Source organism: Pygocentrus nattereri, chromosome 17, assembly GCF_015220715.1.
Source record: "Pygocentrus nattereri isolate fPygNat1 chromosome 17, fPygNat1.pri, whole genome shotgun sequence".
In the NCBI taxonomy this organism is placed as follows: domain Eukaryota; kingdom Metazoa; phylum Chordata; class Actinopteri; order Characiformes; family Serrasalmidae; genus Pygocentrus; species Pygocentrus nattereri.
The window spans coordinates 5,294,005-5,319,210 of record NC_051227.1 but is presented as its reverse complement, the minus strand read 5'-3'; the positions used below and the strand labels follow the sequence as shown (position 1 = coordinate 5,319,210).

At 39.4% G+C, this 25,206-nt stretch overlaps 4 protein-coding genes across 7 annotated transcripts in view; 1 reads left to right on the top strand and 3 right to left on the bottom strand.

Moving 5' to 3' along the window:
• The first annotated feature begins 113 nt into the window (after window positions 1-113).
• The window catches only part of LOC108410424, a 34,168-nt gene continuing 9,075 nt past the window's right edge, over window positions 114-25,206 (top strand). Inside the window, exon 1 of the mRNA XM_017681490.2 lies at window positions 114-204. The gene's annotated coding sequence lies outside the window, so the exon portion shown is untranslated. The remainder of the gene's footprint in view (window positions 205-25,206) is intronic.
• cldn8 (claudin 8) lies at window positions 3,679-5,857 on the bottom strand. Of its 4 annotated transcripts, none has more exons than XM_017681494.2 (2): window positions 5,603-5,857; window positions 3,679-5,316 (listed from the first exon to the last, which is right to left on the bottom strand). In XM_017681494.2, exon 2 carries the CDS (start codon window positions 5,290-5,292, stop codon window positions 4,459-4,461), a length of 834 nt encoding a protein of 277 aa, XP_017536983.1. In that variant the 5' UTR covers window positions 5,293-5,316; window positions 5,603-5,857; the 3' UTR covers window positions 3,679-4,458. The 4 variants fall into 4 exon arrangements, with proteins under 4 accessions (XP_017536983.1, XP_017536982.1, XP_017536980.1 ...); XM_017681493.2 differs by having other exon boundaries at window positions 5,639-5,857; XM_017681491.2 differs by having other exon boundaries at window positions 3,679-5,473; window positions 5,603-5,856.
• On the bottom strand, window positions 10,328-12,537 carry zgc:110333 (uncharacterized protein LOC550497 homolog). The gene has a single exon (XM_017681489.1). It carries the CDS (start codon window positions 12,439-12,441, stop codon window positions 11,539-11,541), a length of 903 nt encoding a protein of 300 aa, XP_017536978.1. The 5' UTR covers window positions 12,442-12,537; the 3' UTR covers window positions 10,328-11,538.
• On the bottom strand, window positions 16,857-17,531 carry LOC108410418 (claudin-4-like). Its single transcript, XM_017681480.1, has one exon. The coding sequence runs from the start codon at window positions 17,529-17,531 to the stop codon at window positions 16,857-16,859; it is 675 nt and encodes a 224-aa protein (XP_017536969.1).

The following is a 25,206-nucleotide window of genomic DNA, read 5'->3' as shown; positions in this document are numbered from 1 at the left end:
GAGTGGCAGTAAAGATAGTAACAAAGTAGCCCTGTGACAGTCACAAAAGGAATTGCAGCAGACTGGCTGAAGCCAAAACCCTTCTGATAATCAGCTCAGGCTCCTGGATGAAGGCTGAAGAGACGTCACTCACCCTAGAAAGTTAAAGCCCCTTACAGCTGGAACCTAAAGATGAACATCTAGAACACCAGATCCAGTGAGAAGGTGGGTGGATTGTAGTTCATGGTCAATATAATCCAAAAGTTAAAGATAATGGCATCCTTTCAAAGTCTTCACAAGGCTGCGCAAGAGAGGATCCTGGATGTCTGTGTGCCTGCAAAATGTGAAATGGTGGAAAGGGTGCTGACTCTTAGACCCTTCTCTGTTATGGGAAGTGATCTGCTCTTTTTGGGTTGGTTCAGGAGGATAAGGGCTTCTGCTGAGGATGTGTTTGTTGTGCGTTTCTCATGTGGGCTGTGGCTGTAAACATTACTTTCTTACTAACATGCAAACACAAACCCTTACTCACTCTCTCCATATTTATCTACATTATTTCTGCATCTTTTATACTGTAAACTTTATACTGGTTCTCTTCCAGCTCAAGTTGCACTAGCAGTACCAGAACTCACCACTTGTGTTAGCAAGGAGTCATGGCCCAAAACTGTTTAGTCACATCCCTCCAACACTGCTGTTTGAAACAAGATGCCACTTTTGTGGATCTACCAAGTTTACTTGGATATCTCTGAGATTTGTAAACACCACTGTGGCTGTAGTAGCAGCAGTTCCAACAGTGTTACATTGATAATAATAATAATAATAATAATAATAATAATAATAATAATAGCAATCTTTATTTACACAGCACATTTCACGCGGTTGGCAGCTCAAAGTGCTTAACAGACAGGTGATAAAGCTTAACAGTAATAAGAGAAATATATATAGAAGTATTCATTTAAAATCATATAAGAAAAAAACTCAGATCAAATGAAAAAGATGAACTCCAAAGAAACATAGAGTTTAAATTAAACGCTGAGTTTGAGATGTTTTTAGATGTTTCTTAATAGTGAGCTTTGAGCTTGACTGTCTAATAAAAGGTGAACTGAGCTCCACAATTTAGAATCAGAGTAACTGAAAGAGGCCTCTCCATGTTTTTGTATTCTACAGAAGGTATTTGCAGAAGGTCAGTATCTGCAGATCCAAGATCACGTGATGGAACATAAACAGACATTTTTGTGATCTAAGTGATGTTTTAAGTTCATTTAGAGCCTTAAAATCTAGCAGCAGAACTTTGAAACCTATCCTGAACGATACAGGCAGCCAGTGTAGTTCCTTTAAAAACGGGAGTGATATGATCTTGCTATTTTTTGTTTTTGTTAGCATTTGCACTGCCACATTTTGTATGAGTTATAAGGGATGTACGGTTTTCTTAGGAAGTCCAGTAAGAAGATCATTACAGTGATCAACTCTGCTTGTATCAAATGCATTATGAAGTTTCTCTGCATTGCTCTGAGACAGAAAAGGCTGAACTTTAAGGATTTTCTCAAAAGATAAAAAGCTACTTTAGAGTCTGTGTTTATATGTGGGATAAAACAGAGCTCAGAGTCTAAGATCACACCCAGGTTTAGTACTTCAGGTTTGGTATGTGAAGCTAAAGAGCTGAGCTTTTTATAAAGCAGCTTTCTCTACATTTTAGTACCAATGATCAGCATTTCAGGTTTTTTATGATTTAGTTGTATAAATTTTGAAAGAAATATCTGACACACAACTGGTAAGCCTGTCTTGATCATCAGAAAAATGGAAATGTAAAATTATGTATCAGCATAGCTATTAACATGTTGTTTCCTAATGACAACACGTAGAGGTAACATGTACAAAGAAAAAAATCAAAGACCCTAAAACTAAACCCTGTGGGACTCCACAAGAAACGAATCATTTCCCACTGAAACCATGAACTGTTTTTTAACTAAATATGTTTAAACCATTCTAAAACTGTGCTGTACTTTACTGTAACTAATATAGTGTTGTTGAAACACTGTACACACACACGATGATCTGATCACACCTGACAGTTTTTATGTATTTAATGATATATAAAACTTCTAAAGAGAATTTTCATTAGACACACTGGTAATAGAGATAGTTGTGAGATTCTCAGTCCTACCATGCACAGCGCTCCCTCATTTGCCTTGTCTTAGAAACATGTAAATTCAATTTCCATATCTGACTTGTTTACACAGGTGTAGTTTCACCATAAAGCCTTTGTTCACATTACTCAATATGAAGTGAATCTAGCTGCCAGTCAAGACAATGTTGCTTTATAATAAGGTGGCTTCAAGAAATTTGGATGGACACTTCAAGCCTAATTACTTCACAGCTCCACAAATTTGCTATGCTGCTTATAATCCAGAAACCACCACAGTAAGATTCTGACCCTAATGATGGAGTGAAGTCTGGATAAACACGCTATTCAGTATTACATCATCCAATATGGAGTATATAAAAATATAAAAAAAAGACTATATAAAAATATAATGACATATTTTACAGTGAACAAAACTGACGTACATCCTAAAATAATCACATAATTTCAATATATAGTTCAATAGTTATATATCAAATATGTATTTGTTAACCTATATTTGTTACGATACCTTTAATATTTCCATTCTGATTCTTTATACATACTGTATGTTTGAGTGACAAATGATTTTTGGCCAATTTCAAATTTTTGCATATATTCTACAAACATATTTCACATTAAAATTTTTTCCAGACAGGAAAAATCTCACCCTTTTTACTTTTCCTACATTAACTTTCCTCTAAATTCAAAATGAGGACATAGAACAACCACTTTTGGTACCTTAAGGAAACCATGTTTAGATTAGGTTTGTCAGTGTGAAGAACTTTCGAAAGGTTTAAAGAATGTTCACGTAAAAATTCTATACCAATTTGAAGGCCTTCGTATTAGTGGAGGTAGAAGGAGACAGTACAAAAAAGGTTCTATGAATTGCAGCAATACCTTTTTAATGCTACTCTTTTAGTAAGCTTACATGTTTTATTAATTTTCTACAGGGGGCAAATTAAACATTTTATGGCCAAAACTGTTGCAAACAACTGTAGAAGCTTTTACTAAAGAACCCTTAAAGAAAAACGACTTTAAAGGATTTATACAGGCCTCCTTCAGTAAAGGTAGGTAAGCAGTTTGTCTTCTTTTTCTGGTTCAACTGTAGTTGCATGTTGTCAGGTTTCTTTGGATGTGCGGGCGTGTCAGCTTAAAGAATTTCAAACAATAGCTGCACACTGTTTTATGTTTCACCTCCTGTTTGGCTAAGCTAGAGCCTGAGGGCATAGAGATCACCAAGACGCTCGTGCTCACAGTGCTACGGACCTCAGCGAATAAAGTCCCACCACAAGAATGCATCCCTCACAAAGGAAAGGGCTTTCACTGTTTCATATAAAGCACACATTTATCAACATGTAGTCCAGCATCACAGTGAATTCAGTGCTAACACAATGTTAATATAGGAAAAAATATTTCTGATATTCTGCATATCAGAATAAAATCTCGTATCTCCATTTTTGTCATAATTTGAAAATGCCTGTTGCTTTTTACATTGTTCGTAAATTTCATGAAGAATGGACCAAAAGAAACGGCCCAAAATAACTTTAATAAAACTTTAAGAAAAAAAGTCTGGCTCCATTGACTTACATTAAAAGTGAAGTATGTTTTTTCCTTCTCCTCTAAAGTTACCATTTTGGAGATGCGAGGTTTTGCTCCTACAGCAGCGACATGCTGCCTGAGACAATCCTGAACGTTTTTAGACACTGAAACATGTTGACATTTGAAATGGGATTTTGAAATAGACACATACGTGATACACACACACCAAAGACAAGCTTCAAAATTCAGTCAAGTCAATCATTAGTTTGGTGTGAAATGGTTATTATAGACGCTTTACAGCAGGGTTGATAGAACCGGGGGTCATGGGATATACAATGCAAACATAACAACTCTGACTTTATACGTTTTTCTAGAACGGAGCGTTTCACACCAAACCACTCTGAACGACTCTGCTTACATCTTAGCCATTTAATTATGCAGAACCTTTAAATAAATCAGTGAAATTTCCCAGTTCTGACAACAGATACAGAAAGTCTATAATTTATACTAATTTTTTTGTAAGAATTCCAGTAATCTCAGAAATGTTGACAGTTTATCTGTTATCATTATTATCTTATCTTATCTTATCTTATCTTATCTTATCTTATCTTATCTTATCTTATCTTATCTTATCTTATCATTGTTTATCTGAAATGAAACAGAGAAATGTCCACTTAAATTCAATGACCTGTCGTAAACGGAAGAGCATGTTCTCCACAAGCTACAAATTACCTATAGAGCACATACAGTGGGCTGTTAGAGACTCTTTCTAACATTTACATGCAATCCACATTTAAGCTTTGTCTCAATGTTAGCACTCATAGGTAGGCAACAGCACTGCGGATGGACTGCTGCCTGGAGGGTTGGATGAAGGACTGCTGCCTGGAGGGTTGGATGAAGGACTGCTGTCTGGATGGCTGGATCATAGAGGGCTGTCTGGAGGTCTGGATGATGGAAGGCTCCCTGGAAGGGTAGCCGTAGGACACAGCAGCTGGTCTGGGTTGGAAGGCCATGGGTTGCGGCTGGTAGGCCACATAGGGAACATTCCTGGCGTAGCCGTAAGGCTTTCGGTCGGGCTCCTTATCTATGGACTCATGGCAGCAGGTGAATATGCATCCGCCCACGAAGAGCAGTGCAGAGGCCACCCAGCCGATGTAGAGAGCCTCTCCCAGCTCCCTGCGCTGGGCATCCAGCAGCAGAGGGTTGTAGAAATCGCTGATGATCACATGTCCCGTCCAGGAGACAGGGATGAGGCAGCAAAGGCAGCCCAGGATGATCATGCTGCCAGCCACAATCAGTACCATCCGCTTGGCCCGGTCGTTGTCACGGATACAGGCGGTACATTTCATCCCCATGATGGCCACGAGGAGGCCAATTGCAGACAGGGCAACTGAGCAGCACATGAGGCCTCGGGCCGCCTGCAGGTCCGGCGTCAGGGCCAGTAGGGAGTCATACACTTTACACTGCATCCGGATATTGGCCTGCCGGTAACAGTTCATCCACAAGCCTTCATAGCGTGTCTCCATGACGATGATATTCTCACCAATGAAGGCCGTAACACGCCACATGGGCATCCCCGTGCTGGCCGCTGCCCCAATCAGGCCAAGTAGAGTCAGGCACAGTGCTGCGATCTCCAGTGCCCCACTTGCCATTTCTTGGTTTTGTCTGCTTGGATGCTGTGAGGGAGATAAGTCTTGTTAGGTCACTCTTGGTTCTTCCAGTCTTGTCAGATCAACTCTTGGTTTTTGAAGCCTTGACAGACCATTCTCGGTGTTTGAAGCCTCATTAGATTACTCTTTGCTCCTGAAGTCTCATTAGATCAGCTCTTAATTCCTGAACAAAGATCAATTCTCAGTTTCGGTTTTCCCAAAGAACACAAGCAGATCAGCTCTTTTGCGGAGCAAACCAGCTCTTCTAGACCACGTCTCTTGTGAGAGTGATCCACAGGAGGTGGCAACTCACCTGACAAGAGAAGTCGACTGTTGCTACACTGCCTACCTGAGGAGCTTTTCTGCATCCAAGCGAATGAGCCGTCGATAGCTTATGCACCTGCCTCTCCCTCCCCCTGGTCTCTGAGCTGGAGAATAGGATGGGTGGGATCTGGAGGTGGTTGCTATGAAATTGTATCCTCCTGTGGCAGTGTTTGTGCCTGCAGAGCAGCAGGAGGAGGGGCAGGAAGAAACAGTGCCGCTCTCTACTCACCGGTCTCCACTGGATGCTTTCTTATTTGCACGAACTACACAGTGACCTCGAACACTCCCTATAGCCTGAAGCTGCGGTCAAACAGTAACATGGGACATGATTAACTTCAGTAATGTTTTACCCGGAAAGTAACCGAAGTTGATCTTTTTTTAGTTATCACTGACAATAACAAAACTTTTGCATAACTGAACGACTAAGATACACGGAAGTCATTCAGAGCAGTTTGGTGTGAAACACTCAGATCTAGAGAAAATTACAGAGTCAGAATTGTTCACAGTGCTGCTGATAGGAATCAAGTGCTGAAGCTTAATGTCTGAAACTTCTTATATGATAGTTTGGAGAAGATTTTGGCCTAAAACATATCCATTTATGGTGGAGGAGGTAAATGTAGGGTGTTGCAAAGAAAAGAAAGCTCAGATTTACCACTATTTTACCGTCATCACCATCCATATAAAAACTCATGGGTAGGTTCACTGTTGCATCTGGATAGTAAATAAAATAGTAAATCGTGACTCTTGGTTCCTCTCCACACCACTGTAATGAAATCTGAGCTGGTAAGTTTTTGTATAATGCACCATTTCGCATTAAACCACTGTGAATGACTTTGTTTACATCTCAACCACGGGCAATTCTGTGGAATTGCCCTTTAAATCTGCAATATCAAAGCTGCTGTTTTGAGATCTGGTTACTGGTTAATCCTGGTTTTGCTGGAACACATGGTGTGTTGTTCTTACGAGTGTGTTGCCAGGAGCGCTGGGTATGCCTAAGGGAACAGCGGGCACCTGATGAGAGCAGAACATTACTATTAACAAGTGAAAGCTATTCGGGACAACAAGGCCTGATATACTAATCACATTTTAATCTTATGTCAGTTATTTGTAGTATCTGTAAAGATGTCTGGCAATTGATCTACATTGTGTATTCTATATTCAGGTGAAATTATGCTGTCTGTTTCGACACATACACCTTACTTTAGTCTCCTGATACATGGAAATGAGCTAGATTCAAAGTTGTGTCTTTTAAAACTCTGAGATATGACGCTATGCAAATGGAATCCCACTAACTGTCTTTGTTGCATATATTATATTAGCAGTTTTGGAAAGCATTGGTTTAATATCCAGTGTTTAAGAGGGATTTCCGTTGATTTTACTGCATTATTATATAGCTAGGATGTAAACAGTCACTGGACAATGGTCCAGATGTCTTTACAGTGGTGGTAATAGGAACCAGGGGTCGCCATGACTACAACACAAATATTGACATTTTATTTTACCATCCAGGACCACCAGAGAACCTACACAAGTCTTCTGAATTTATGTGGAATGTTGATGATGGGTAAACAGTCTAAGATCTGAAAGTTTTCTCTGGAGACTATTTTGCCTCATCACACCCCGCATATTACATATCCCTCCACCATCGACGGAGTTTAAGGACAAAATCTTCTCAAAACTATCATAAAACAGTGTCTCATGGCATAACGTTCCGTGAGGGAGCTTTTAGAGGTGGACGTCATATTCATAATTAGGGTCCAAAATTAGCAAGAAGTAAATCACCAGATTTAATCTTAAATCTGGCTGACTTTCCAGCCGCACCTGGACTAGCAGCAAAAAATCTCGGCGTTATAATAGATTCAGATTTATCATTCGATCAACACATAGGCAGCATCACTAGGACAGCTTTTCTACATCTTCGCAACATTGCCAAGATCAGAAATGCCCTGTCCCTGCGTGATGCAGAAACACTAGTACATGCCTTTATTACTTCTAGGCTAGACTACTGTAATGCGCTACTGTTAGGATGTACGAGCAGGAATTTAAACAAACTCCAACTAGTCCAAAACGCCGCAGCTAGGGTCCTCACTAAAACTAGAAAATTTGAGCATATTAGTCCAGTGCTATCATCACTTCATTGGCTACCTATTAAATTCCGTATTGATTATAAAATCATTTTACTGACTTATAAAGCCCTACATGGTCTTGCCCCTGAATACCTGCAAGACCTTATTTCTCATTATGAGCCATCACGACCACTCAGATCCCAGAGCGCTGTCTTATTAACAGTTCCTAGAATTCAGAAGGTTTCAGCTGGGGGAAGAGCTTTTTCTTATAAAGCCCCCAAACTCTGGAATGATCTTCCAGAAACTGTTCGGGACTCAGACACAGTCTCAATCTTTAAGACTAGGCTGAAAACTCACTTGTTCAGTTTAGCTTTTGGTAGGTAATGTTCCCCCCTAGATAAAGGCAGCAGATCCAGGGGTCCATGGACACAGGGAATTATAGTAAACTGAGACGCTGGTGCTGTCATCCCGCTGCTCGCACGCGGTCACTCAAGTTTGTGGACGGTGGAGTGGAGGGATGCCAAACTGTTTCAGAGTGCTGCCGTGTCTGTGTGTCCTTCTGGTTCTCTCCTTTTAGTTAAGCTGTCATAGTCAGATCTGCCGGAGTCGTTAGCCACACTCTGTAAATGTTTACATTCCCTGTTTATGTACAAACGGATAGAATAAAACTAATTCCATTTACCTGCTTGCTTTTTTCCGAGTATACAACCGCCCACATGTCCGGCTGGACACTGAAGGACAACTGACAACATCCATTGTAAAAAGCGCTATACAAATAAATTTGATTTGATTTGATTTGATCATATCACCACCACTGGTTTTCTACAGAGCATCTTAACCGTGTAATTATGAGGAATTTCCCTTTAAGATATCAGTAATAGATCCTTTAACGATCATATGTACCAAATATAGCAGTTGTACATGCCTGAAGTAAATAGCTTGGATGACCATATGAAGTAATTTAACTTATAATTTACACACTTTTAAAGTTGGTTCTTCAGGGGTTCTTTGGTTCTATTTCATGCTTAAATTGTTCTTTGAATGGTGAAGTGGTTCTTCTGATTGATGGAGAATGTATTGTGTATGTTTTTTTTAAACATTCTATTCTTACAAACTTGAAATCACAGCAATCTGTTCGTCATATACATGGTTCTTCTAGAGTTCTTTAGTAAAGGCAAGGGTTCTATTTAAAACCATGAACACTCAAAGAACAAATAACACTTAAATGGTTCTCTGCAACCCCCCCACGAGCCTGACGGAGAAGCGGCTTAGAAAATGGATGGATGGATGGATGGATGGATGGATGGATGGATGGATGGATGGATGGATGGATGGATGGATGGACGGATGGATGGATGGATGGATCTTTGCATGGTGAAATGGTTCTTCAGATTGGTGAAGAATGTGAGTGGTTCTATGTAGCACCAAAAAGGGTTCTACTATTGTAATGATATCAAGCATGTATCCAATAGCAGAACCCTTTTTGGTGCTATATAGAACAAAAAGGTTCTATGTAGAACCATATTTAAGCATGCAAATTGTTCTTTCAGTGTTCTTGGTTGTATGTACAACTATATCCAACACATTCTCCACCAATCTGTAGAGCCATGTAAAGAATGCTTTAAGCATGAAAATAGTTCTGTACAGAACTCCTGGTTTTAAAGAAGCCTTGACATCTTTTTTAGGTGTGCACCATTTGGTGAACAATATCAACCTCTAAATATGTGCTCATGGGGCATTTTGAGAACCATTTCTGACAGTTGTTGATCACAGTGAAGAGAACAGAGATTATGTATATGTACACTCACCAACCACTTTATTAGGTACAGTGTACACTGTTCAGTTGCTTGTTAACACAAATAGCTAATCAGCCAATCACACGGCAGCAACTCAATGCATTTTGGCATGTAGAGGTGGTCAAGACAACGTGCTGAAGTGCAGACTGAGCATCAGAATGGGGAAGAAAGGGGATTTAAGGGACTTTGAACGTGGCGTGGTTGTTGGTGCCAGACGGGCTGGTCTGAGTATTTCAGAAGCTGCTGATCTACTGGGATTTTCACACAGAACCATCTCTAGGGTTTACAGAGAACGGTCCGAAAAAGAGGAAATATCCAGTGAGCGGTCAGTTGTGTGGACGAACATGCCTTGTTGATGTGAGAGGTCAGAGGAGAATGGGCAGACTGGTTCCAGATGATAGAAAGGCAACAGGAACTCAAATAACCAACCAAAATCTCTGAGGAACGTTTCCAACACCTTGTTGAAAGTGTGCCATGAAGAATTAAGGCAGTTCTGAAGGCAAAAGGGGATCCAACCATTTACTAGCAACTTGTACCTAATAAAGTGGCCAGTGAGTATATACGTGCATGTAAGGATTTTTGGTCCTCTGTCCTGTTTGCGTTACAGGTGTGTCTACAGGTCTGCACCATCCGGGAACATTCGATTTCCCAGTACTGACAAACACACTGTCTCCCTGTTCAGAAAAACCACACGGACAGGTTCCCCCAGCCCTGCCAAGCCTTCCCTGAGCAGACTCTAACAGAATGCAATCAGATAAGAAGTCAGGTTAAGCACCAGAAGAGAATGTGTTTGACTAATGAAGGTGCTTTGTGGGTTGAACAGGCATTAAGCAGACTATCTTAGTCTTCATGTACCTTCATTTTTTTTCCTTTTCTTTTTATTTTTTATTACAAACAATTGGTTGAAACAGTGCTAGAAGAAACATGATTATACATTTCAAAGTATAACATTACTTTTGCCCATTTTGGCATGGTGTCCTTTGAAAGTTGTGTTCTGCAAGATTCCATTGTTCATTGTCCGTGTAGAATTTTCTTTGGGGTATATCTTCTCGGAAGGCATCAGCTCTTAACCTTAATCCTTGACCACTGGATCCTTTCAAAACATTCATTTCAAATTGAGATTTTAAAGCAAAACAAAACAAAATTCAAGAGTTAAGAGATTAGGAGTATAACGTATTCACAGACACCGCCTCTCACATCTGGGGACCTCGTGTTTTAGTTTCACTGTTACTGTCAAGTAATGAAAAAAACAAAATCCACAAAGGTTTAGAAGCTCTGGTCTACTGCTTTTATTTATCTTATCTGCTTGAAAGTATCTTCCTCAGTATGAAGAGCAAGTTTTTTTGATAATGATTTTCAGTTTTCTTATCCAAACTATTAAAACTCTTTTATCCCAAAGCCTGATTTTTGGCATTATTTCCAAATATGGGGGCCGGAAAGTGTTATGAGCACCAACATTTGGATCCCCAAAACCCACCAGTGGGTTTCTTAGAGAACCATTTTTCTAAACAAGATTGGTGGGTGTGAAGAACCTTTTAAAGTTCAAAGAAACTTCACCTAAGTTGGAGGTTCTAGGAAGACCTCTTAAAGTGACCCAAAAACTTCATATGATGTGAAAATCTGTTTCGGTTCCTCTATTGCATCTCTCAAAGAGCCCTTTGTGGAAGACAGCATTGGGACTAATATTGGCAGACACATTTAAACATGTATTACAAACATTTTGAAAGGGTTGGGTTGGACCTCAAATGGCTCCCTACCTCTTAAGTAGGTCAAAAGCTTCTTCGCCCAACCATAAGCTGAAAGACTCTCTATAGAACATTTATTGCACTACTTGGCTATAGAAGCCAAAATTAGAGCACTATTTAGGGAGGAAGGAGACACTTGAGATTCAGTCTAGGTGTCCCCAAATTTCTGACACATGGGCATTGTACATAAATTAATGGAATTAATAGACAACCATCAAAAAGGTTAAAAACCAGAGCAGGAAACCTGTATTTGTGAAAGAGATGTCCACAGTGCATCAGTCTAAGAGGGGCAGAGACCATCTCTGCGCTCTGACGTCATCAGTATGCAGGTCGGCTATAGGCTACAGACCCTGGTGGTGGTGGAATGCTGTAAGCTGGCTGGTAGCCGTAAGCGGGCTGGTAAGCGGTGTAGGCTGGTTGGTAAGAGTATCCAGGTTGGTAGTTGTAGGGAGCAGATCCAGCCCTGTACAGCACTGAGTTCATGTCCTCCTTCTCCTGGGTGCGGGGAGCATGTCGACACAGTAGGATCACTCCGGCGATGAAGAGCAGGGCACTCGTCACCCAGCCAATGTAGAGCGCTTCACCCAGTTCTCTTCGTTGGGCGTCCAGCAGCAGGGGGTTGTAGAAGTCCTGGATAATAACGTTGGCCGTCCAGGAGACGGGGATGATGGTGGCTAGGCACCCGGCCAGGAAGAGGCACCCTCCTGTGACCAGGACAATATGTTTGACGCGAGGCCGGGAGTCGACCAGCCGGGTGCAACGCATGCCCACAGCTGAAACGACGACTCCGATGGTCGTGAGGGCCACCGCGGTGCACATGAGACCACGAGCCGCCTGCAGGTCCGCCGGCAGATAAAGCAGGGAATCGTACACTTTGCACTGCATTCGGATGTTGGCCTGCCGGTAGCAGTTCATCCACAGGCCCTCCCAGCGTGTCTCCATGACGATGATGTTCTCCTGGATGAAGGCCGTCACCTTCCACATGGGCAGACCCGTCACTGCAGCGACGCCGATAAGGCCAATGAAGGCGATGACCAGAGCCACGACCTCACAGTGCATGGCCTCCTTCCGCTTCTTCTTCTCCTTCAGCAGCTGCTCCTCGATCACCGTCTTGGCCGTCTTGTCATCATAGCCTGTGTAAGTGCTGTCCATGTAGGACTTATCCGCGTACGAGCGGCCAGCGTAGGACTTGTCCGCATAAGAGCCAGCCGTGTAAGACATGGCGGCTGATGGCTTCGAAAGGACTAGAGAAGAATCAGATGGTTTTCCAGTGAGAATCGGTTTATCTCTCTGTGTGTTCTTCTCCAGCGTCTTGGTCCCAAATGAGAGTCAGAAAGTCAGATTAGGAAGTTTTACCACCTGAGAAAATATGCAGCAACAATGTGCTCCGACAGGTTTCTTTGCATCAGAGACAGAAACTGGCTAAGCTTGAATTGTCTAAACAAAGATAGAAACTGCTGTGAATGTTTGTCTTCCTGTCTTGTCAGCTGATGGCCAAAAACAAGAACAAGAGAAGGAGAGTTTCCCTGCATTATATACATTTCAGTTATATACTCACACAGTTACGAGTAACAAGAAAGACACTGGGAAAACTTATGGGACAAAATTACTTGGGATAATATTTTGTGCCATTAACTTAATGTACATTAAAAGTTAAGAATATTTTGGCCTTCCCCTTAAAAACTTCAGATCAGAATTGTTTTATTGGACAATACAAGGGATCTGATTCCAGTCATTGGTGTCTCTTCAGTATTATATCCAATATAGAGACAATGTACATAGAGTTTACAGACAACATATGATATACGATGTACAGTACACACAGTATACACTGTATAAGTAGTGATTGGCTGTTGAAATTAAGGTTACTAATTCACAAGCTATTCAGTACACTCTTTTAAAAGATGGTTCTTCAAGGGTCCTGTAGTAAAGCAAATGGATCTATGTAGAACCATAAATGTTCAAAGAACCTTTCGCCTGATTAAACGGTCCTGTAAATCGTGAAATGTTTCTTCAGATTGGTGGAGTATGTGTTTTTTTGAAGGGTTCTAGACAGTACCAAAAGGGTTTTTCTATTGAGTACAATGTCAAACATGTAACAACAGAAGAACCCTTTTTGGTGCTAAATAGAACCCTTTGCAAAAATTCTATACACAACCATATAAAGCACATTGTCTGTTAATCTGAAGAACCAGATACTCAAGCAAAGCGCTCTTTGAGTGTTCACAGTTCTATACAGAACCATTTTCTGTACTGCAGAACCCTTGAAGAACAATCTTTGCAATTGTGATATTGAAAAATAAGTTTCAGTGTGTAAAATAAACTTTTAAAAGCATTTTTAAAATAAAATTTAAAAGTTACAATACAATTAATGATACTAAGTGTTACTGAAAAAGTTAATGAAGTATGTTAAGAATATTAATAAACAGTAATACCGACACTTAGAATATGCATTAAAATACATCGCTTTTGCACCATCTCATCCAGGTTTTCCAAATCAAATAAAAAGTTCAGCGCACGTTTGTCAAACTTTTAACAGCAATTGCTAAATATTAACTATACTGCTCATTAGCAGAGAGGAGCTGGTTAGCATTAGCGTAGCTAGCACAATAACAGCCATGCTCATATTTCAGGTTTAGATGATAATGGATGAGGGGTATTGGAGGTTGAAGTCTTTGAGGGTTGGGTGGTGGAAGTCTTGGATGGCATGGTAATAAGTTGGGGGCGGGGCTGGAATTCCCCTCTGCATAACCAACAGTTTGTGAGTTCAGACCCTGCCATCAACATGGCGGTGGTAGAGTCACTGAGGGAAAGACTCACTGAGGGAGGAAGGGGCTCTGAGAATTTGGGCTGGAGCTTCTGCCTGTAGCTAGGATAATTTATAGGGTGTTAGATTGGAAGAAGGAGGAGTTTCGGCCATGAACCTCGCCCGAACTTCAGGTATAACATCACTAGATTAATAACTGCAGTTTTAGGTGAGAAAGTTCCAAGTAGACTTTAGTTATGTGTGGTTTTTCTAGTAAAAGCCTTGAATTTAAAGTATGAGGACTTAAACAAATAAAGAAAAAACACTTACCACTTGAACCAGCAAGCCATAACCAACAGATATCAGGAATGATTTGCTCAGTAATATAACAGTGTGATGTTACTACCAGTACATTTCAAAGCAGATTTCAGGTTTAATGTACTGACAGCCTATGTCACACATTCATTTCACTTAATACATTCTTGTTAGCCATCATAGCATCTTTACATTATGAGCTTATTTACAGGTTCTATAAGTCTTTGAGAGACTCACAGACAGAACTTCTGGTGAAGTGTAAACGGACAATATAACGTTCCGAAATGATAGAAATGTGGTAATAAATGAACACATAAGTAACCTTTATTGTTGGGATGCTGGAAGGCTTAAATTATTCAAGCATTAGCTTGTTAGTTTTCTGCTAAACCTGGATTTGTGAAGATAGAATATATCCAATTATAGACGGAACACAAAGGGTAAAGAAGTGAAAGATAGTCTGTAAGCAGCAGCCAGTGATGTCCAAATATTATTTTGTCATGCGGTTGGATTTTATAGGCATGGATTTTGCACATTCTTTGGAGGTTTATGCTGGTAACATTCCTGTTCTTGCTACTTTCAGATTCGCTCAGTTGTAGTGACTGACACAAACTGCATGTTATACTAGAAATGTGTCAGACACAATTAAATGAGTTTAAAATGCTAACTTAAGTAAGCACAGTCATTTAATCACTTTTAAGAAGATAACGGGACTCAATTTGAACTCTATTCCTGAAAAGGGCTGAACATGTTTTTGGCTACAGTGTTAATTACAGCATCATATAACATGCTGTTGTGTGTTTATGGTACATTTATTATTCGAGAGCAGCCAGCAGATGGGAAACAGCAGTGTGTGTGCATCTCGGTAAGAGGTATCAAGTTGTTTAAAGGTGTGAAATGAAAACTGAGCTTTTGTTTTTTTTTTTGTTCTGGGGGGTGATAGAATAACTCCCAGAAAAGGTGACACATACATACAGACACATACTATACCAGGGGTTGACAACAATGCAGGCAACAGTCTTGCTTAGGTAGCAGCTAACAAAAGGCAAAGAGAGAGATTTAAGACAGACATTGATTATTTGGAGACGAATGGACTTATTTGTGTTTATAATCACTCCAGCTGGTTTCCTGATACGTTTAATCTTCAGCAAGATTAACTGAAACACTAAAAAGTCACAGTCAGCTTCTTGTGTGAATTCTCCCATTCCACCTTAAATAGTGCTTGAGGCGTCGGAATGTAACTGCTGCACCATTTAAGGTGGAATAGGAAGATTTGAACAAGAAGCCGGCGAATGTGAAGTGATTTCAGCCTCGTAAAAAGTTGAATGTTGAGAGACATTTTACAAGAAACTGTTCTACTTTTGCTGAAAAGTATCCTGTCAGAGATGTGAGAAAAGCAGCTATAGCTGAGCTACAGCTTAAAGCAGAGCAAAGCAAGTCTGTATTTTTGTTTTAATATTACATTGTTTAGCCTTTACTAGGACATCAGCACATACTGAGATATATTTACAGCCACAATGGTAAAATGGACATAAAATGTCCAAAAATCCAAGGTGGTTTGGTTTTTATTAAAAAGACAAAATGACCTTCTTAACCTTTGGGTTGCCAACCCCTGTTCCATACATAGCTGCATGACATTCAATCTTCTTGTCTTCAGCTCAAGCAAAACTTCTTCTTACTGAACTGAAAGTATGCAGACAAAGCAGTACCAGATCCATGTCTTTGTCTCACTTATGATAAGTATGAATGCAGAAAGCTCACAGTAAAAACTTACATAACAGAACCAATGCCTGGTAAACTACATATCAATAGAACTTTGAAATGACCCGAAATCAGCAGAAAATCATTATAAATAGATTTTATTCCTCATTACATTTAATAACATTTTGAGCATTTTCTCTACATGGATTTCAGTCGTTACATTAAGTAAGCAGTTAGTACATCTGTAGTTTTGCTCAGTATGACTATATATCTATATCCACTTCATCACCAACCACCAACCACCAACCATTCAAACCTCATCCCATACAATGCTTTATTATTTCGAGTTCTACTCACATTACTGTCATGAAGTTGCTATAAATGAGCATTATTTATTATTTACATCCAGCAACAAAGTCTGTAGTGTGGAAAATAAACATGTTCGAGCTAGCCACTTTAATCTAACATCTAGCTAAACTAACAGCATGTAAAATAGCATATGCAGCAAAATTTCACTCGCGAGTCACAACTGCTAGAAAATGAAAGTGCTACAGAAAGTGTCCTAAACTGGATTGGATTTCATCAACTTAATAACTCTGAGCTCAAACTAGTCACTAGCCAAATGATCTATGAACATATAAACATTAGATTGGATGATACGCAATGTTCCTACACTCTGACTGGATATGAGGGGGGGGGGGGTAATAAATTGTATCACAACAGGGATTGAACAGCAACAGGTGTGTCAAATGGTGTGAAGAAGAAAGAAGACGAGGTTTTAATGTCACTGATAATAAATTATGCTTCGTTATTACATAAATAGCAGAATTATACGACCAGATTCAAACAGGAAAAACATTAAAAGTCCGACATCTTGTCAGACATACTGTTTCATATCATAATAGTCTGAGGGCGTACGCTTTAGTGACATCATGTCCATGCGCTCATCCACTGCTGGAGCATAACCCCCTTCCTCCTCCTCGTTGTGTCCTTTCTGACAGCGAAAGATCAGGATCACCCCGGCAACCAGCAGCACCATGGCGGTGGCGTAGCCTATGTAGAGTGATTGTCCGATCTCACGCTTGCGAGATTCCATCACGTTGGGGTTGTAGAAGTCACGGACGATGGTGTTAGTGGTCCAGCACACAGGGATAAGCGTCGCCAAAGCTGAGGCCAGGAAGAGACACGCCCCTCCCACAAGGGCCACCTTCTTGCCCTGACCGTGGTCTTGCCACCAGATGGTCTGACGGAGGCCACAGGCAGACACGAGGATGCCCAGGGTGGCAAGGACTATGGCAACACACATTAGGCCACGGGCTGCCTGGATGTCTGGCGGCAGGATCAGCAGCGAGTCGTACACCTTGCACTGCATGTTGATGTCCGCCTGCCGCACGCACACCATCCACAGCCCCTCCCACTGTGTCTCCATGACGATGAGGTTGGCACCGATGAAGGCCGTCACCTTCCACATGGGAAGCGCCGTCACTGTGATGACACCTACCAGGCCTATGGCCCCCAGCACCATGGCCAGGATCTCCAGCTTTCCTCGCATGGCGAAGCAGGGGTGACGATGACGACTGAGAGAGATGAGGGAGACGGTTGCGTTTTAAATGCAGCAGGAGGTGAAGAGGAGGGATCGTCTGCACCAGCTATGTGGTACCACTGGTTTTCAGCGATACTGGAAGTTGCAAAAGACTTTACAAAACAGAACTGGCAGACTCAACATTCCCTTTTTATCAGCTCAAACTGTCTCCTCACTGAAGAATGCATTGAGTTCAGACAAGACTTCTCTAACTGAAACATGGGACAACATAGTGGCCGTCTGATTTACCTGATGGGCAGAACACTGCAAAAAATGACATCTTAGCAAGTGTGCGAATTTTAAAAGTAGTCAATATATCTACTATTTCTCATTATGAGACCCTCATAAGAATATTGTAAGATTTTCTACATAGATTTTACTTGTTTTAGGCAGGTTTCTCTTTTGAAAGTATCTTCCATTGACACCTCACGTTTCTTGTTTTTAGCATTATTTCTTGAAATAAGCAAAATTACTTTCATTATTTCGCGAAACAAGTAAACTAATCTGCCAATGGTATGGGACACTTTCACTAGATAAAATCACTTAAAACAAGTAAAAATGTACAGAAACAGGTGGAATAATCTTATAATATTCTTACAAGAGTCTTATAATGAGAAATACTAGATATATTGGCTACATCTAAGATGTTGTCACTAGTTAGGATAATATTTTGCTGTGAAACAGGTGTGAAACAGATTTGTGGGTCTTTAGTAAAGCCGGGCTGATGTATAGGTTTGCTGATAATATCAGCTGATGTTGATGACTTGGCATTTTATTGGTATTAGCAAAAATAACATGATATTGCCCCAAAATTCCCATTTTTAGCTGCATTGAAGCATTCATGCTATCTGTAGGGCAAAACCTGCAACCCCAGTGGGAGTCACCTCATAATCTATATGACACCAATACAGGCTGAACTGGTGTCTCTGAACACCAAAAAAATGAGAAGAACAGGTGAAAAATAGTTAAATTACTGAAACTAAAACTGCAAGGAGTCTAGGTAGCTCCGCCCCCAGTGCCACTATAGTTATATTGTTTAGAACTGTGAGTTGCTGCTGTTTATGTCAGCTTGAGAAGTTAGACAGCTGACAACAGTCAGTCAGAAAGGACTAAATTTTACAAAATGTAAAATTTACTAGGTGCGATTCTAGTCAGCACAGACGTCTATTAGCTGATGCGATTAGATCTGGCGGTCAGCGTTCTCCTCTGTGATGTTGTGTGAGCGGGAGTTCAAAAAGATGTGGTGGAGCTTCACAGGTCTTCTGTGCTAGCCTTCACCGGTTGTATCGTGGGATTGGGGTGTCCTAACTAGTGGATACGACTAGAACTTTGGGAAAAAATTGGGAAAAATCCACATGTATATTTATATACACTATACTGCCAAAAGTCTTCACTCACCCATCCAAATCATTGAATTCAAGTCCTCCAGTCACTTCCATGGCCACAGGTGTATAAAGCCGAGCCCCTAGGCCTGCAGACTGCTTCTACAGACATTAGTGAAAGAATGGGTCGCTCTCAGGAGCTCAGTGAATTCCAGCGTGGTACCGTGATCGGACGCCACCTGTGCAACAAGTCCAGTTGTGCAATTTCCTCACTACTAAATATTCCACAGTCAACTGTCAGTGGGATTATATGAAAGTGGAAGCGATTGGGAACGACAGCAACTCAGTCACGAAGTGGTCGGCCATGTAAAATGACAGAGCGGGTTCAGCGGATGCTGAGGTGCATAGTGCACAGAGGTCACCAACTTTCTGCAGAGTCAATCACTACAGACCTCCAAACTTCATGTGGCCTTCAGATCAGCTCAAGAACAGCGTAGAGAGCTTCATGGAATGGGTTTCCATGGCCGAGCAGCTGCATCCAAGCCTTACATCACCAAGCACAATGCAAAGCGTGGAATGCAGTGGTGTAAAGCGCCACCACTGGACTCTAGAGCAGTGGAGACGTGTTCTCTGGAGTGACCAATCACGCTTCTCTGTCTGAGTTTGGCAGTTGCCTGGAGAACGGTGCTTGACTGCATTGTGCCAAGTGTAAAGTTTGGTGGAGGGGGGATTATGGTGTGGGGTTGTTTTTCAGGAGTTGGGCTCGGCCCCTTAGCTCCAGTGAAAGGAACTCTTAAAGCTTCAGCACCAAGAGATTTTGGACAATTTTATGCTCCAACTTTGTGGGAACAGTTTGGGGATGAGCCCCTTCCTGTTCCAACATGACTGCGCACCAGTGCACAAAGCAAGGTCCATAAAGACATGGATGAGCAAGTTTAGTGTGGAAGTTTGTGTGTGGAAAATGATTTAGCCCCTTAAACTCATCTTATTGCTTACAACATTTGTACCTCCGTCTGGCTCTGGTGTTCAGCATTTAAAAATGTAGATCCAAAAATTCCCACAGATTCATCTGCAGTAATGTTTCAGAAGCCAGTCAAAGTGGCCGGTCAAAGTTTGGCTTGTGTTGGAGAATGCATCTTGGATACTGATGTCTCCACATAAAACAGTAAACTAACATTAAACATTAACATATGAATCCCCTAGAGTAGTTGATCAGCATGCACGTCCACATTGGTCAGCAAAATGAATCAGGAGGTGCAGTTAAAGCTTTCTGAACTACCGTGTTACCTATAACTGTATAAAAGAAGCATCATACTGTCTTTACTGTTGGATGCACTGTGATAATTGCAATTACATTATGGGAATGCTTATTATTGATCTTTGATTTAAAAGGCAACTGAGGTGTGATGGATATTCCTATTTATGTGTTTCCTCATTCAAAATGGAATAAAAATAAAAATAAAAATCTTAAGAATGGATTTAATGTATTGACCTTAAATGGCAAAAAGAAAGAACTTCTTGGTACTTGAGAGTGAATATATAACTTTTAGAAGTTGTCATTTTGCTTCTAAATCACACAGTTATGTAATTAAGTACTTTTGTGTATGGACAGGTTCAAGTTTGTGATTCAGACCCTTTCTGTTTATTTTTATGTAGAAAAAAAAATTTAAATGACAAAAATGTAAACGATTTTCTGTTCTGTCTGCAAAAACACACAATAGTAAGTTCTCCTAAAGTTTGACTAATAATGAAATATAAAATTTTCTGTGGTATGGACTGAAAGTTTGGAATATGCACTGTCTACACAATTTCTACACTGATTTCAATGAGCTATGAGTCAGAAATAGTTCATCTAAAATTACAGCATGATTTTGTTACCAGCATATATTAGGGGTTCCTTGCCCCTAACTGTAAGTGTTTTCTCTAGCTTAGGAGCATCAGCAACATGCAGCCCTTTTACTGCTCTGTTGTGGCTCCACAGCAGAAATAGATTTGTAGGTAATAATAAAATTATCCTCCTTTACAGTAAAATAAAGCTCTGCTGATCGTTCAACACAATTTAACAACAGATGGTCTTAAATTCTGGAGTTAATGTTGAACTGCTCATTCACCCTTTATGTCAATAACTTTATGTCAAAAAAATGTCAATAACTGTTGATGGCGTAATGGAAATCATTACTGTTGATATATTAAATGAAAATACTAAAAATATAATAATTAGTTGTGTGTACTGGTCACCAGGTTCAAATATTGACTTATTTACAGAAAAAAATCACTGAGGTCTTGGAATGTAATTGTAACAAAGCAAAAGTTTTTCTGTGTGGAGATTTGAACATTGATTTGGGAAGTCAAACCGATTTAAATAATATTAGTACATTTATTAATACAATGTATAGCTTAAGTCTTTATCCTTTAATAACCAAACCAACAAGAATTACAACCCACAGTAATACAGTGATTGATAATATCTTTACAAATGTAAGAAATGAAGAGGTGTTGAGTGGGATTTTGATAACTGACATAAGTGATCATTTGCCAGTGTTTACAATTTGTAAAAAAATAATCAGTGCAGTAAAAAAGCTGCTTTTATTTTTTTAAATAAAAAAATGATAAATACCTCGATTTAAGAAAACAAAACTGGAAGGAAGTGTATGTTGATGATGTAAATAGAGCATACGATGTGTATGAATACTTTGGAAACAAAAATTGTATGCAAAAATACTTGACAAGCCATGGATGACGAATGGGTTAAGGAATGCCTGTAAAAAAAAAGAATTATTTGTATTCATGTTTCTTGAAATTGAGAACAAACGAAGCAGAAGAGAGATATAAGAAGTATAAAAACAAGTTGGTATGGATTATAAGAAAGCATAAGAAGGAATATTATAGTGACTTATTAAATAAAAGTAAGGGTGATATGAAAGCAACATGGGGAGTAATGAATAGTGTTCTGAAAAATCATAAAACATCTTCAGATACTCCACAGTATTTTGTAAAAGAAGACAAAGAAATATTGGATCAAAGTGAAATTGTAAACGAATTCAATCAATATTATGTGAATGTTGGCCCAAGTCTTGCAGATAAAATACCAAAAGCGGATAACAATATAAATCATACTGTCATGGGTTGCATCAACAGCATCTTTCTTGGTGAAACTGATAAAGAAGAAATACTGAGTATTGTTAAAAAATTTGCAGATAAAAGATCAAAAGATTGGGTAAACATGGATATGATGCTCGTGAAGGATATAATTGGTGTGTTATTGAGCCGTTTACATATATATGTAATTTGTCTTTTTCAACTGGAATATTTCTCGATAATGAAAATAATATGAATATAATATATAATAATAATAATATGAATAATATGAAAGATAATATGAAAATAGCTAAGGTAGTTCCTCTTTATAAAAATGGTGACAAATGTGTCTTTAAAAATTATAGACCAATATCCTTGTTGCCACAGTTTTCAAAAATTTTAGAGAAATTATTTGTAAACAGATTAGATCAATTCATAAACAACATATATTAAGTAGTAGTCAGTACGGGTTTAGGTCAAATAGTTCAACATCAATGGCTCTCATAGAATTGATGGAACAGATAACAATTGCGGTTGACAAAACCAGTATTGTGTTAGCATTTATGTTGATTTAAAGAAAGCATTTGACACTATTGACCACAGTATTCTTCTCGAAAAGCTGAATAAATATGGCATTAGAGGAACAGCACTGCAGTGGGTATCTAAAAAACAGAAAACAATTTGTACAAATAAATGACGTACGATCCGATCTTTTTAAGATTATATGTGGAGTTCCTCAGGGTTCTGTACTTGGTCCAAAGTTATTTATTTTATATGTAAATGACTTGGTACATGTCTCAGGATTCTTTAAATGTATTTTATTTGCTGACGATACCACATTTCTTTGTTTGGGTAAAGATATTGAACAGATGTTGGATATGATACAGACAGAATTTGTGAAAATACAAGCTTGGTTTAAATGTAATAAATTATCATTAAATTTGGATAAAACAAATTATATGATATTTAGTAACAGATGCACCAAAATGATCAATGTTCCATTCAGAGTAGAGGATGTTGAGATTAGCAGAGTCAGTGAGGTGAAATTTTTGGGTGTCATCATTGATGAAAAGCTGACATGGAAACCCCACATAAATGATTTAAGAATAAAAATCGCTAAATCCATTGTGGTGTTGTACAAAGTAAGGGAGTTATTTAATGACAAAGCTCTGTATATGTTGTATAATGCAATAATTGTTCCGCACCTGATTTACTGTATTGAAATCTGGGAGAATGCGTGCAAAACCATTACAAATTTTATTTTTGTTCTACAGAAAAGAGCTGTAAGAATTATCACAAGAAAACATTATACACATCCATCAAATACACTGTTTTATCAGTTGAAATTATTGAAATTCTATGATTTAGTTGACTTTAATATTTTATTGTTAATGTATAAGGCTCATAAAAACACATTACCTTCAAACATTCAATTCAATTTTGTTAAGAGAAAGAGCTGCTATAATCTTAAGGGGATAGAGATGTTTGTATAGCCTAAATTCGAACCAGTTTGAAAGAGCGGTGCACTTCAATTCAAGGAACAAGGTTATGGAATAGGTTATGGAATAACCTGGAGAGTGAAGTTAAAAATGCTAGATCAATGCATGTGTTTAAAAGGATGATAAAAGTTGGTTTATTTAAAAAATATGAAATAGTATAATGTGTATTTTTGTGAACTGTTGTACGAGAATGATTTGATGTTTTTGTTTAGTTTGTCTTCTATAAATTATTAATGTTTGAAATAATTTCAGGGAAAAAAGGGGAAGATTTCATAAGATTTTTTTCTTCTTTCTGCTGCCTTTCATTTCATTTGTGATTATTTTCACGATTGTTTAAAATGAAATGAATACATTTTCTAAATAAATGAAAAATAAATAAAAAAACCCTGAAGATCAGCTCAGACTGCTGGTCAGCGACACAGACAACAGTCTCACCCAGCTAGTAATTAATGATACTGTAAAGACAAAGATTTGAGATAAAGATGGATAATTTGGAGATGGATGGACTTATTTGCATTAATAATCTCTCCAGCTGGTTTCCTGATACGTTTGATCTGCAATGAGAAACTGACAAACACTAAAAAGTCATGAAGCTGAAGTCAGTTTCTCATTCGCCAGCTTTCCCGTTCCACCTTAAATGGTGCAGCAGTTACATTCAGGCTCTTCAGGCCCCATTTAAGGTAGAACGGGAAATTTCAAACAAGAAGCCGGCGATTGAGAAGCGACTTCAGCCTCATAAAAGTCGAAGGTTGAGAGACATTTTACGAGAAACTGTTCCACTTTTGTGAAAAAGTTTCCTGCCGGAGATGCGAGAAAAGCAGCTATAGCTGAGCTGAAGCTTAAAGCAGAGCAAAGTAAGTCTGCGTTTTCGTTTATAGAATATTTTTCAGCCTATTTTAGGAAATGAGTGCATACTGAGACATATTTACAGCCAAGATGGTAAAATGGACATAAAATGCTGTGGCTCCCAAGGTGCGTTTTCGTTTATAGAATATTTTTCAGCCTATTTTAGGAAATGAGTGCATACTGAGACATATTTACAGCCAAGATGGTAAAATGGACATAAAATGCTGTGGCTCCCAAGGTGGTTTGATTTTTGTTGAAAGTGAAAAAAGGCTCTTCTTAACACTGGCTTGCTCGAACCCCTCCTCTGTCTGGTTTAATAAGAGTGGGCCCTTGAGAAAAACACAACCAAATGGACTGAAGTCTCCTGTCTGTGCAAACTGGTTGGACATGCAGCAGTTGATATGAATACAGTGGGAGATTCTGAGGTTCAATGTAACAAAACAGTCTAATTCTGGCTCACATACAACCACCATGAAGCCTGATGCCACCATCAGCCTTAGCACAATAATTTTATGTCGTCTTTATGGCGGCATCATGTTTCATGTTTCCTCTACTGTGACACCCGATTCAGCCTTCAGAATCAGCTAATGACACAATTCAGTTGCACTCTAAAGAGGCTGAGGCAAAGAGGTTGTGAACTACCTCAACAACGTAGCGGCTAATAATAAAGCTAACCCTTAGCTTTCTGACCTCAGGAGATGAAGGCTAGCTAGATCATTTGCTAAGCAAGATAAAGGACCTAATCTAGTTTCCTTGATTGGCACTATAAGCCAAACTCATTTGTAAGCTGATGAAAACACAGCAAGCTGTTACCGTCCTTGCTAACAGCTTGGTTAGCTTTAAATAGCTCACAAATTACCCAGCTAAACGGATCCAGCTAACAAGCTAATTGCCTACATG

Coding starts and splice junctions, on each gene's coding strand:
- LOC108410418 (XM_017681480.1), bottom strand. CDS start 17,531: ATGCGAGGAAAGCTGGAGATCCTGGCCATGGTGCTGGGGGCCATAGGC.
- cldn8 (XM_017681494.2), bottom strand. CDS start 5,292: ATGGCAAGTGGGGCACTGGAGATCGCAGCACTGTGCCTGACTCTACTT.
- zgc:110333 (XM_017681489.1), bottom strand. CDS start 12,441: ATGTCTTACACGGCTGGCTCTTATGCGGACAAGTCCTACGCTGGCCGC.